A 12,802-nucleotide genomic window follows, 5' to 3' on the forward strand; every position below is an offset into this window, starting at 1 on the left:
GGATTCTCTTGTATTTTATTGTTGCTTCTGAGGGGGAAATAATACAGTGTTGCACACAAAACTTCCCCTGTGCTGAGAAGGAATTAATTAAGTGTAACACAAAAAGTGGGACTTTGGCCTTGGTGAACTTAGAAGGGAGCCAATGGAGTGTTTGAAGTAGTGTGTTAAAAACCAAGCTGCCAGCTTATAGAACTTAGTTCACAATAGTATTAATACTGATCTGAGACACAGATGAAAAGTAGAAACACAAAAGCCGTCAGGACACATGATATCACTGCAGCTCAGTCAGGCCGAAGATCACACTGACAAGTCAGAAGAACAACTTATGTATTTCTCAAATTTCAGATATTGATTCAATCAATTAGTGGATTGATATAAACAAATTATAAAACATCAATTTTAAGAAAGGTTTACGTCATTTGTCAAGCAAAAAGGCCAAATGTTCTATGGTGACAGCTTCTCAAATGTGACACCCGGGAGGAGCTCTGATGAATCGGTAATGAAAGTAGTTGATAATTCAAGCCCTAGATCTAGTATCAGTTTAATTAGTTCAAATAGTTAGAATTATCTTTTTACACTGAATGTTTATTGTGTGTGTGTGTGTGTGTGCGTGTGCGCGTGTGTGAATGTGTGTGTGTGTGTGTGTGTGTGTGTGTGTGTATGATGAAGGGGAGTCAAAAATGTTATTAGCTTGGCACTAGACTGTAGATATAGGGATAATTAATTGGGTAATTAGTAATAATTAGATTTATTTTGTTTATACGGTAAATTGGTACTGAACACTTTTTTTCTTGCCTGTCCGTATTGTGAATACTTGTGACGAGACAGAGAGAAAAGAAAGAGAAATTTGAAGAGAGAAAATTGATTCATATCTACTCCTGCTTAGCTTGGTTTTAGATAACCTACCCTCCACTCCTACTGTCCGCACACACACACGCACACGCGCGTACACACACACACACACACACACACACACACACACACACACACACACACACACACACACACACGCTCGAAGAATGGCCCCTGGATCCAAATTAGCCTTTTGTGTGGCTTTTAGTCTACCAGTCCCCCTGTGGTGCACTGGGAACCTTGTCCAGTGGGATTATTCCTGAGGCTCAGAATATTTCTTCTGAAAGGAGGTCTGTTTGGCTACAAGACCACGAGGAGGACCAATACCTTATGGTGTTTGTGTGTGTGTGTGTGTGTGTGTGTGTGTGTTAGAGTGTGTACAGAAACGAAATAACCCACCTTATAAAAGTGAAAAATAGAAGTAAATAAGTGAAAACAGAGAGCAAATCAGTTGACATTTCGCCATTCTGTTGAATGTTACAGCTACCCTATTATCACAAAAATATTCACCCACAGCACTGTGACGTATTGGTCTATAACACCAGCATGTGTGCTGTTCGACAGGGTGACAAAGAAAATCTCTTAAAAATGTTTTATTTTCTTCCATAATGTGTTTGAACAGCGAGTCACTCAGATGAGGGTTCAGATGTTGAGTCTGAGCCTGATCTGCCGTTAAAGAGGAAGCAGCGGCGCAGTCGGACCACCTTCACGGCAGAGCAACTGGAGGAGCTGGAGAGGGCCTTCGAGAGAACCCACTACCCTGACATCTACACCAGGGAGGAGCTCGCCCAGAGGGCCAAACTCACCGAGGCCAGGGTTCAGGTACCTACAAAATGTTTTTTAGGAACTGAAGAGATAGAAAAACTGATTTTAGCTTGTGAATCACAGGAATTTATATGATGGATTTTCAAAAGGGTTTCATAAGCTCAGGGGTTGTAAATTTTACCTCAGCTTCACAGATAACCATGAAATCCTTCAACAGGAGTTAAAACATGAAAAGGTTTTAAAACATGGCACAAATACTCTGCTCACACATTCCCTTCTGTCTGACCTAACACACTACTGTGCATTAACAGTAATGACCTGCCCTTACTATGAACGTCCCTCACAGACGCACCCACACTTTTAAACAAAAACCTTGTGGATTTATACACTCTTTGACCATTTAAAGGCAACCTGCTGATCTCTATTTGACACACACACACACACGCGCACGCACACGCACACTCACACACACACACACACACACACACACACACACACACACACACACACACACACACACACACACACACACACACACACACACACACACACACACACACACACACAGACTTCTCATCCTCACTCTCAGGGGCTCAATCTGGACTTTCCTATTTCTGATCTGGAGTCCAGTAAATTCTCCTTCACAGGCTCCATATGGGAATGTAAGCAGACTCAGTATGAGCCGCGTCCATATGGGCACGGAATGTCACTCACACACTCCGAGCAACCAGCCATGATTCACACATCTAACCCACACACACACACAACTTTTGTTTTTCTCACATTTTATTAATAATAATAATAATAATAATAATAATAATAATAATAATAATAATATTCACATTGTCTCACCTTCCTTTTACCGTAAGCTTCACACTCTGATAGAACTGTGAGAACAGTTATTGTTTTGTGTACAGTATATGTATTTGTGTAGGCTATATTTATCATTTAAACAAATGGAATGTCTTACACTAGTTGCTGTCAATAGCTGCAGCAGATTTTGTTGTGATTTTTTACTAGTCTGCTAACACAACAGCTGGATTGTGTAAAATTGTACACTGTAGTCTGAGGAACACACAACACACACACACACACACACACACACACACACACACACACACACACACACACACACACACACACACACACACACACACACACACACACACACACACTAATCAATCGTTGTCATTGTCGTTCTAGGTTTGGTTCAGCAACAGGCGGGCGAGGTGGAGGAAGCAAGCAGGAGCCAGTCAACTGATGGCATTTAATCACCTGATCCCAGGGGGTTTCCCACCTTCAGCAATGTCCAGCATCTCCCCCTACCAGCTCTCTGACAGCCCCTACCCCCCCTCATCTATAGCACAAGGTAAGAGATGAGACAGACTCATAGAATGGATGCAGTGGTTGAGAAATGTACACTGTTGCGGTTCAAAGTGCCATAAGCATAGGGTTTGTTGTTGATGCAAATAATACACAATAATTAGCTCTTATAACACTGCATTACGTTTTAAGTTACAAAACTTTCAACTTTCTGATGGCTTTTATGTTAAGGCTCTTCTCAGTCTCAGTTAACTGTATTCAAACAGTATGTCTGTGTACAAGCCATGGAGAGAAGTTGTGAGTTACCGTACATGGTGTAGTAAACATTTGTGTGCAATTTTTTTAAAAATCAATTATTATGTTAAACTAAGTGTATTTTGACAGAAGTATTGCTTTTTATTTATTTATTGAAACTGTTCATTTTGCAAGTGTTTATTGATTTAAAATACGCTTTAACACTGCATGAAAAAGACTTAATTTTGTATTAAAAGAATAAACATTTTTTTCTTTATACATTTTGAACACACTTGAACATGTTTTCAAATTCAAGTTTTTATTGAATCCAGCATTTTTTCTTCTACTTAAGTGAATTTCAACACCGTAACAACAACTCTGCTAGAGTGGGGTGTTTTGGTTTTAATTTTCTTTTCACTTATCTCAGTACTAACCACTTAGCAGTTATGTTCCGCAACATTTTGCTGACAATCCTTCCAAGTGTTTAAACTTGCCATGTGATGCCTTTGATAGTGTCAGAGCCCCCCAGCACGGTGCATCGGCCCCAGCCTCTCCCTCCCTCCTCGGGCCACCAAGCCACCGGCGGTGGAGGGCAGGTAGAAGGAGGCTCAGCCTACTGCCTCGCCTCCGGACGCCACTCCTTCACGGGCTACTCGGACAGCTTTGGAGGACCGACCAATCCCATGAACCCTGCCATAGGAAATGGACTCTCTCCACAGGTGAGACTAAAGGCTAAAATCTGTGGTTTTAAGCTGCTTAAAGTCAGTCTTGTATTTAATAGATTAAGATAATTAAACTTAACTTTTCAGAGGAAATCCGAATCAGAAAAGGGTTTATTGCCACAATAAGGTACACTTATGTGGAATTTGCCTTGGTGAATTGTGCATACATAAACAAACAAAGAAACATAAGCAATGTAATCTTAATTTGTTTAGACAATGTGATTTGATTCCATAAAAATAATGATATTCTTAAAAATGATTAATTCTTAAACACAATATTTCAGTTGAAAGTTGATATTGGATTAATTTGTTTTAATTAAACATACATGTAATACTAAATATAAAAGATTTAAGTTTGTGTTTTTGTGGTGTATTCATTTGACAGGAATAAGACTTGTGTGTTTGACACTGTACATGCCTCTAGTGACTCAGATAGTTTTACTTGCACGGATAATACCCATAACATGTCAAGCCAGAGCTGGGCAGAATTAGATTTGAGCATGATTTCAAAGAGTTGAACCCGGTTGAGGTATGCATGATTTACCCTGTCAGACACACAGCTTCACACAATACCTCAAGAGCTTTGAAAAGTCAAACACTCTTCTCAAGTAATATTTCATGCAGGTGTTGAACACATAAATTCACAGGCTCCCAGCCTGCTTACCGATTTATCCACTTGTCTACTAAACACTATAAACCGTATGCTCTACAATCACACACTCCTCGGCAGTACTGGAGGAGGGCTTTCTCACTGTTGGAGGGGAAACGTAAGATGACTCGAGAAGGACGGAGGACAATTGAGTGTGTGACAAATGAGAAGTGAAAAGACAATTACAGCCAATTATCCAGGCATGAAGTCCCAAGGTCTCTGCACCTAGACAGAGGGTACAACAGAGGAGACAGAGGAGTTAGACCTTAACAGGCAGAAAATGAGATTTCAGCCTGGCGGAGTCTGACTCCTCAGAGAACAGGCCGCAGCAGTGTGAAGACAGAGACACACAAATACACACATGCTCACAGGTCCACATAATTACACACACGCGCACACACACACACACACACACACACACACACACACACACACACACACACACACACACACACACACACACACACACACACACACACACACTCACACACACAGTGTAGATAATTGATCAACTCCATGACATTTTGAGGATCAGTTAAGGATTTTGCAACATCTTTTACACAAATATTACACGACATGGTTGAGCAGCATGGCTAAGTCAACTTTTCAACCTTCTGTTTAGATTGGAAGATTGATTACTACATTTGTTATTTCCAATGCACCAGCAATACACTGATCAATTAGCATTTCTTATTCAAAAATAAGTGCACACTACTTTTTATTTTTCGGCCATTTTGTTGTATGTGTTTGGGGCAATAAGTGTGTGCATTCCTCTCTCTGAAAATGCTATTTGCCAAGTCTGCTTTTACTTTTACACACTGAACAAGCATCATGTGTGCTTAGAAACATGCAGAGATACACTGCTGCATGCATAAAACATGAACAAACTGAATATACTTTACAACCAATATTTTGCATAAGGCTAGACACAGCATTCTCATGGTCATGTATACGTCCACAAACACTGCTACACACTCCATGCTATGCTATAGCCTCAAGGGAAGCTTCTCGTGATTGCATTCTTAAAATGTTTGCCTCAAAATTCCTCCATGTAATAGCAAAGATTCTAATTTATTTGTATATATTTCATACAGCGGTAAAAGGAATGTCCCATCTCAGATGTCCCCCCCCGCCCCATCCCTACATTCTTCGCTGCTAACTCCTGGACGCACTGTTTCAGGCCGCTGGCAACGGCAGAGTTCCAATATGAAACACCCTGGATGGGCCAGCCAGCAGGCATCTCATGAGGCAGGGAGAGGCTCGGGAGAGAGGGATAATGGGAAGCAGTTTGATAAAGAGATAGGCAATCAGACAAAAGCACAAAGAGGAAAGTCACCAATCTAGAATCCATCAGTTTAAAGAGCATGTATCCTTGCTCCCTGTGGCTTGTTTAAGCAGAAGTGTATCCTTACTCTCTTTCTGTTTAGGCCAAACCCTCCAAAAGCAGGTTAATTTTCTAGGAAACTGTTACCGGGCATAAGAGGAAACGCAACTCCCCTCTCCAAATCAACATGGACTCCTCCATTCACCTCCCCTACTTGGGAAATGATTTAAGCAGGGCCATGTGTGTGTGTGGATGTAGAATAATATGTCACTTAGAGGGCCAAGAGGACCCAAAGAGCAGCGTACCTGCTTCTTATTAGGCAACTGAGCCTTGAGGGCTTTGCTCTGTTGAGAAGGAGGTGGGATATGATACATTTAGAGGTAGCAGATTCACTTAGAGTTACTTTCATAAGTGATGAAGCCAGTCTTAATTTCTTATTAACGGTTTACTGAGCGCTTTGATGATGGACAGGTAAAGTCAGCGAGCATTGGAGGGGGGAAGGTAGTATCAAGTCTGTTTTGAAACTAGTTGAAACACTTTGCCCCACGGCTCTTTTCCGTCCGTTGCTGGCCAAGGAATATTCCCCCAAATTTGATTATCTGGTTGCTAATAAAGACCAGGTCAAGAGCTAACGGATTTCTCAAACTGCAAATCTATTCAGAGGTTGAACCGAGCCGAGCTCATGCAGACCTTTCTTCTGTGTTATCTTTGCCGGCATATCTTTCCCTGAGATAAGTTGTTATCTTGTGCCATGGGTTTTTGGAACAGCGTCCAAAAGGAATTTTAGAATAAGTGGAGCCGTGGATGTGAGACAAATTGCTTAATTCTTCCTTTCTGGTGCTACAGTATCTCTGTCTGGGACGGGCCTGCTTGGAGCCTTTTGATGTCCGCGACAGGGGGATTTCCTATGTGTGTCTGAATGTGTGTTTGTACATATTACATGGTACATATTACACACACTCCTGTGCTTGTACGCAAAAAAATACATATATTTCCTATATTATAAAGCCTTGTCAGAACACAACAGAAAACATGTCTTCACGTCACATATGATGCTGCTCCCCTCTGGTCTGTTAAAAAAAATGGCTAGGGTTAGGGTCAATCACTGTAATTTAAAGAAATTCAGCCTGTTTTTAATAATTTAATTTACAGTATGAAGTCTACATGAGCAAACAAATGGAAGAGGACACATCCATTGTCTTCTGCTCATTTTCAACACAAGTTAACTGTATTAGCTACCACAACAACACTACAAGTCCTCCTTACGTTAGAGCCACAAACTGCTCTGACAGTTTACAAAACTAATTTAACTCTCTTCTTCATTCATTCTTTCTTTCCTTCCAAGCAGGTGATGGGTCTGCTGAACCCTGGCGGTGTGCCACATCAGCCCCAAGGTGACTATGCCATCTCCCCTCTGACGGGCGGCCTTGAGCCCCCTGCTGGCATGGCCGCCAGTTGCAGCCAACGCATGGATCACATCAAGGGCCTGGAGGGTCTCACCAGCGTTCCCTCCATGTCAGCTCTGCCCTCCCTGCCTAGCTCCCAGTCCTACTGCCCCCCCTCCTACAGCTCACCGGGCTACACCGTCGACCACATGGCGTCCTACCAGTACGGCCAGTACGGACAAAGTAAGGTCAATACACTTCACCTTTTTATTCTCACCTTTTACTTCCACACCCACACCTGCATGAACAAATACAAAAAAATCATACCATATGTAACGATAATAGTCTTTGCTTACACATTTACTCATTTCTTAAAAATAAAAATAAAAATCTACGAAGAGTTTTACATAGCAGGTACTGAAAAAACCTGCAAACACCAGCAGCAAAAGGAGTATACACAGCATAATAAGGAAGAAAACAAAATGCTATAGCAGACTAAGCTTCTCCATCCATATTCCACACTTTTAAGCCTCTAACAGCTCAGACATTTGACTGTTGGCCACCATCATCCAGTGATGTAAGAAGTATTGGTATTAGTTATATCTGGTGTAGTCTTGCTTTGCCAGACCCTCCTCCAAAGCGCGTTGGAGGAGAGTCTGGCTACTCCATATAGCATTCAGAGTTATTGGCATTTCTTTAAACCAATCACAATTGTCTTGGGCGGTGTTTTGGTGGAACGTGTGCGTTTATAAGTTGTTTTAGTCGTGCAACAGAAAACTCAGATTGGACAGATAGTCTAGCTAGCTGTCTGGATTTAACTTGCAGAGATCGTCCTCATATATCGACCGGAGTTTAAACGCAACGGAGCAATCCCGTAAATGGAACGTCAAGGATATAGACTATATCTGGTGCAATACGTGGTTTTACAAAGCAGTAGTTGTGCAGCTCTCGCAGTTGCTGACATGTTTGATGTAACTTGTCAATTAAAAGGAAAATAGCCAAAGGATTGTTTTTTAATCTATGAACTGATATTTAAAGACTTTTCCAATTGTCTAGTGCAAACCGCTGACTGGTTTTATAATGGCCTTTCACCTTTTTCAGTGAAAAAATTAAGATGAAAATCTGAACCAAGTCAGCTGACACAGTGTATGGTTATTGGGCGTTCTGGTAGCGAGACACATAATTTGTAACCGCAAATTCCTTGCTTTGATTCAGCTCGCTGTAGTACTGCTTGTTAAAGGCAGCTAACATTTTCCCGGGTCCAATCATGCAGTCTCAAGTGTTGAGGTTAATTGTGCGGATCTGATTGCATCTACGAAGTGATCAGCCCAGCACTGATACTGCGGTTCGGTACTCTGCCGAGTCAGCTCCCATCAGGGTAAAGTGTAGCTGCAGTAGTGCCTGATAGCCCTCCTCGGACTGTTTGCCCTCAGAGAATACCTACCTCTCCAGCAGTGAGAGGGTCTTTTCACTTCACATTACTGTTACGTTAAGGGTTAAAATCAACTTCAAACAAATCTCCATCGAACTTTGGAAGGCAACGTCGTTTTCCGTCACACCGTGATTACAGCGGCCGCCGTTTCCAATTTTGGTCTACAGGGGGTTGACCAATCAGGTTCATCCACTGACCTTGTGGCAACCTCGAGACAACTGGGCCCTTCAAAGAGCGTGGCAGGGGTCCAACAAATCTGACTGCATGTGTATCAAATGAATATCTGACTTAATATCCGAGAGCAGCAAATGTCTAATGAAATATCTCGGTCAGATATCTCGAAGTAAATAGAATAAAGAATTAGGGCGACACACATGAAAAACCTCTCTTAGCACTGTGCGTGGACACACACACACACACACACGCACACGCAACGCACACGCACACGCACACACACGCACACGCACACGCACACGCACACACGCACACACTCAAGCTTAAAGGCAGCCACCAGGACAGCACACACACTCACATACACCTAAACAGCGTTACAAGCCCGAGCAGTCCATCTTGATGTGATTAATCAGTGTGACTGGATAGCCAGTGTGCGGTTGGGTTTGGAGCTGCAGAGAAAAGCTCCTTTCTGGGGGTGGACGGATCCTAATAGCCTCTGGCAGGGCGGCTATTAGAAACAGGTGCTCGGACTGAGGTCAGCTGGGGAAGCAGTGTTGGAGAGTGCTGCTCCAGGTTCCAGTGTAAGAGACAGGTCCACACTGCTGCACAGTTTTAACGACGATGTAGCTCTCACTGGACTGACTCTCGGAAACAACAACAGTGGAAATCCATGATATACTTGTTTGTTTTTATTTAGTAATGGCTCTGTTGCTATGCAGGCCATGCTGCGTTTTTTTGTTGTTGCACAGCCCTTTGCAGCGGTCACCTGTCAATTATTGTGCCCAGTTCGGTCTTTCTCTTTGGATTTTGTGTTGACAAATGTGTTTCTTCAGCTGCTCAGCCATGGTGGCAATCATAGCTCACACTAACTACTCAAGTCAGAGACATAAAACACAACACTGAGACCCACAGAGACACAACTCTTTATTGTGTATTGTTCTGTTTGGGGCTTTTCTACATATTGAGTTTTTAATAAGGAAAACACATTTTAAATAGCTTGCTAAAAAAAGGTGGATTTTGTAGTATTGTTATTATTTACGCAGACAGCAGTGGATTCTGGGACCCCAAACAATTAGGAAGTAAAGCCAATGAAAACAAATCGAAAGGAATTACATTTTACAATCAGGTACTACATGATGGGTATTTTATAACTTGATTCCAGTACTTTTTAGACAAAACATTTTTAAATTGCACTTCTTAAATTGCCAATAAATACATAACATACAAATGATTCGGAATTTCTTTACCAAAGTGTTATTGCTGGCAGTGTGGAGGAGGCTTTAAAGAAGCTTTTAGATCATGTTGGGAAATATAATTTACAGAACACACAAGTGAACACTTAACTGAATATATAAAGTATGACGACATAAATCTACTTTTTGGGGAAATCTTGTTGTCTTGTCAATATCTCCTGGGGGTATATTATGTAGCATGTACACCAAATGATATAAAATTATTAAGTTGCAGACTTAGCTGCTTCTGAGTGTGAGAAATCTTGTATTTATTTGAGGCATCCTCACACTCCTGTTCCCTCCCTCCATTGACCTTACACCCCAAACCACTGTTAGCACATGCTAGGCTAACAATAGCCACATGTTAGCGGAATGTCACGCTAAAACATGTGCCCAAAAATTTACTGCAGCCATATATCTCTTTTATCATCTTTCCACCTTGTTTTTTTTTTCTCCAAATCCCTTCACTAGTGATTTAACAACCGTTTCATCCTCTTTTTTACAGGTGCCCTTTCTTATCTGAGGCCTGAAATCACCTGATCAAGAGCTTCGGACTTCTCAGAGGGACATTTGTGTGTACAGTGATGGAAATCTTGTAATATCCGGACCAAAATTTATTTAGCTACCATTCACCAGGACACATTCTCTACTGCAGGACATTTTATTATTAATTTTTGTTGGAGAAATTGACAAAATAAAAGAAGGGACCACAAGAAGGAATATCAGACCAAAAACTGTTGATTGACTATGAACATTGCATCAGATGAACGGCAGCGATGTCAGCGCTTAATGAGGTTGGTGCAGTGGACCATCTACAGTGCCATGACGCGGCACTTTCCACAGGAAACTCTAGTGACCAAACACCATTCGTGGACTCTGACCTGGGGGTCTTTGTGAGGACAGCAAACCCAAATCTCTTCGTCATAATCTACCAGCCTTTGAGGCAATGCTTGAAGAAACACGTTTACATATCTTAGGGCCACATGAGTACATATGAAATTCCATGTATCCCCTAATTAATCCCCAAATTGTATCTGCAGAAGGGGAAAAAGAAAAGGGCTTTGTTGATTTTTTTTTTTGCATTTATTTGAGATCTCTGCATCCCACACATGGAGAGAAATTCCAGAGACAGAGAAAACAAACGTGAGGAAACAAATCTGGGGTTTTTATTGTATCAGAAACTCTAATGTACACCACAGCTGTACTGCAGTGAAAGTTCATTCAAACATTCCTCCTACCTCCTCCTACCCCCCCCCCCCATCCTCTTGCCTTTCTGTCTCATTGATGTTTCGGACGGTGAGGCAGGGATCCTGGCCTTTTGTAGTTTTAGAGAGGAACTCTGAGGAGGTCAGGGGGTGACTTTAGGGAAAGTGACAGATGAGAAAGCAGTAGAGGAGGCTGGCGTAGAAGTGGCTTTAAAGGAAGGGCGGGGGGGGGGGATAGGCAAGATCGATCACAGGGTTAAAAACCCTTTAAAGATCCTCTCCCGGCGAGAAAAAGCCACCAGGTCACAAGTCACGACCAAGAAACACTTGAGAAACCGAGAGAGTTTAGACTAAAGACAGCCATTCTCCCATCTGACCAGAAGTGCAATATCATATATCTTAGACTCGACCTCACTCATGAAAACAATAACGAAACAAAACAATCTAACGTGCCTCTTAAAGTCTTACGAAAGAGTTCGGATTCATTCTCTGGATCTAGTTTGGGACTTTGCAAAGGAACAACACATGTGCCTTTGAAGGCTTTTGGGTCCAAAACTAATTTGAAACATAGTTAATATTGCTGGAATGGCTCACTGAGGACCACATTTAGAAGGACCTAACTCAGTGTAGTGTCATGAGGAAAAGAACAAATCAAGGGAATGCCAATGTAAACAGAAAATTACCAGGAATGACAAAGCCAAAACTGTACATTATTATTTTTGTGTTGCTTGGGACCTCTTCTTGTTTCTATTGTGCATACTCATGAACATATTGATTAGGTTTCTAACGCATTCCAGACATATTTATTGTCTCAAATGTTCTGTATGTCAACAGTGTCGTGGTAAAACTTCCCACAATGTACAAGTGAGTGGCAATACTTTATCCATCAAACTACGGTTCAGAATAACAGAATGCCTTCATAAGCACTCTTTTTTTGTAAATCTGTTGATGTTAGAATGAACCAGTCCTTTTAATTCCTTTGATATATTTTTTTGTATTATTTGACAAAGCGATATGACATAATGTCATGTGTACAAGCGCATTATCACTACTATTTATAATAAAATAAAAATTCTGAAAATAGACGCTTCTGTTTTATTCATGTTTTGTTCATCTGATGGTAATTACTAAATGGACTCTTTGTGTTTATTTTTGCCACAGCATGAGAAAAAGAAAGTGATTGACTCTATAAAGGAATACCAGTGCACTGGGAGACAAATATGTACTTTTAAAGGCGCTCATGTGAATCCTCCAACCAAAATAGGCCTGGCCAAATGGGGATCACCAGACATCTGATTTGACATTGAACACAACAGGCTTTCTCACAGATGCTCAGACATCTGCATTGGTGTGTATTAATACCCCCGCTGGCCCCCTGCTACTGTAACAAACTGACTTTTGTTTAACAACCTCTCCGATGAAGAGAACAAGCCTCAAAGCGTTTTGGACAAACAGCACACCCAGTCCCTCCAAAAACCTCTGCAAGCCATCCACCCTGCTAACAT

General features: G+C 41.6%; 1 protein-coding gene across 7 annotated transcripts in view; it reads left to right on the forward strand.

Moving 5' to 3' along the window:
* Positions 1–11,516, forward strand: part of pax3b (paired box 3b) — a 25,523-nt gene extending 14,007 nt beyond the window's left edge. For 2 of the 7 annotated variants that reach the window (XM_039790902.1, XM_039790884.1), the window contains exons 5-9: positions 1,475–1,674; positions 2,821–2,986; positions 3,688–3,893; positions 7,218–7,502; positions 10,598–11,516. In XM_039790902.1, coding sequence (XP_039646836.1) covers positions 1,475–1,674; positions 2,821–2,986; positions 3,688–3,893; positions 7,218–7,502; positions 10,598–10,615 — 875 coding nt within the window. In that variant the 3' untranslated portion in view covers positions 10,616–11,516. Of the gene's footprint in view, positions 1–1,474; positions 1,675–2,820; positions 2,987–3,687; positions 3,894–7,214; positions 7,503–10,597 lie in introns of all 7 variants that reach the window. The other 5 variants (XM_039790893.1, XM_039790869.1, XM_039790918.1 and 2 more) reach the window with 3 other exon arrangements.
* Positions 11,517–12,802: the final 1,286 nt, after the last annotated feature.

Source organism: Perca fluviatilis, chromosome 2 (genome assembly GCF_010015445.1).
Source record: "Perca fluviatilis chromosome 2, GENO_Pfluv_1.0, whole genome shotgun sequence".
Lineage (NCBI taxonomy): Eukaryota > Metazoa > Chordata > Actinopteri > Perciformes > Percidae > Perca > Perca fluviatilis.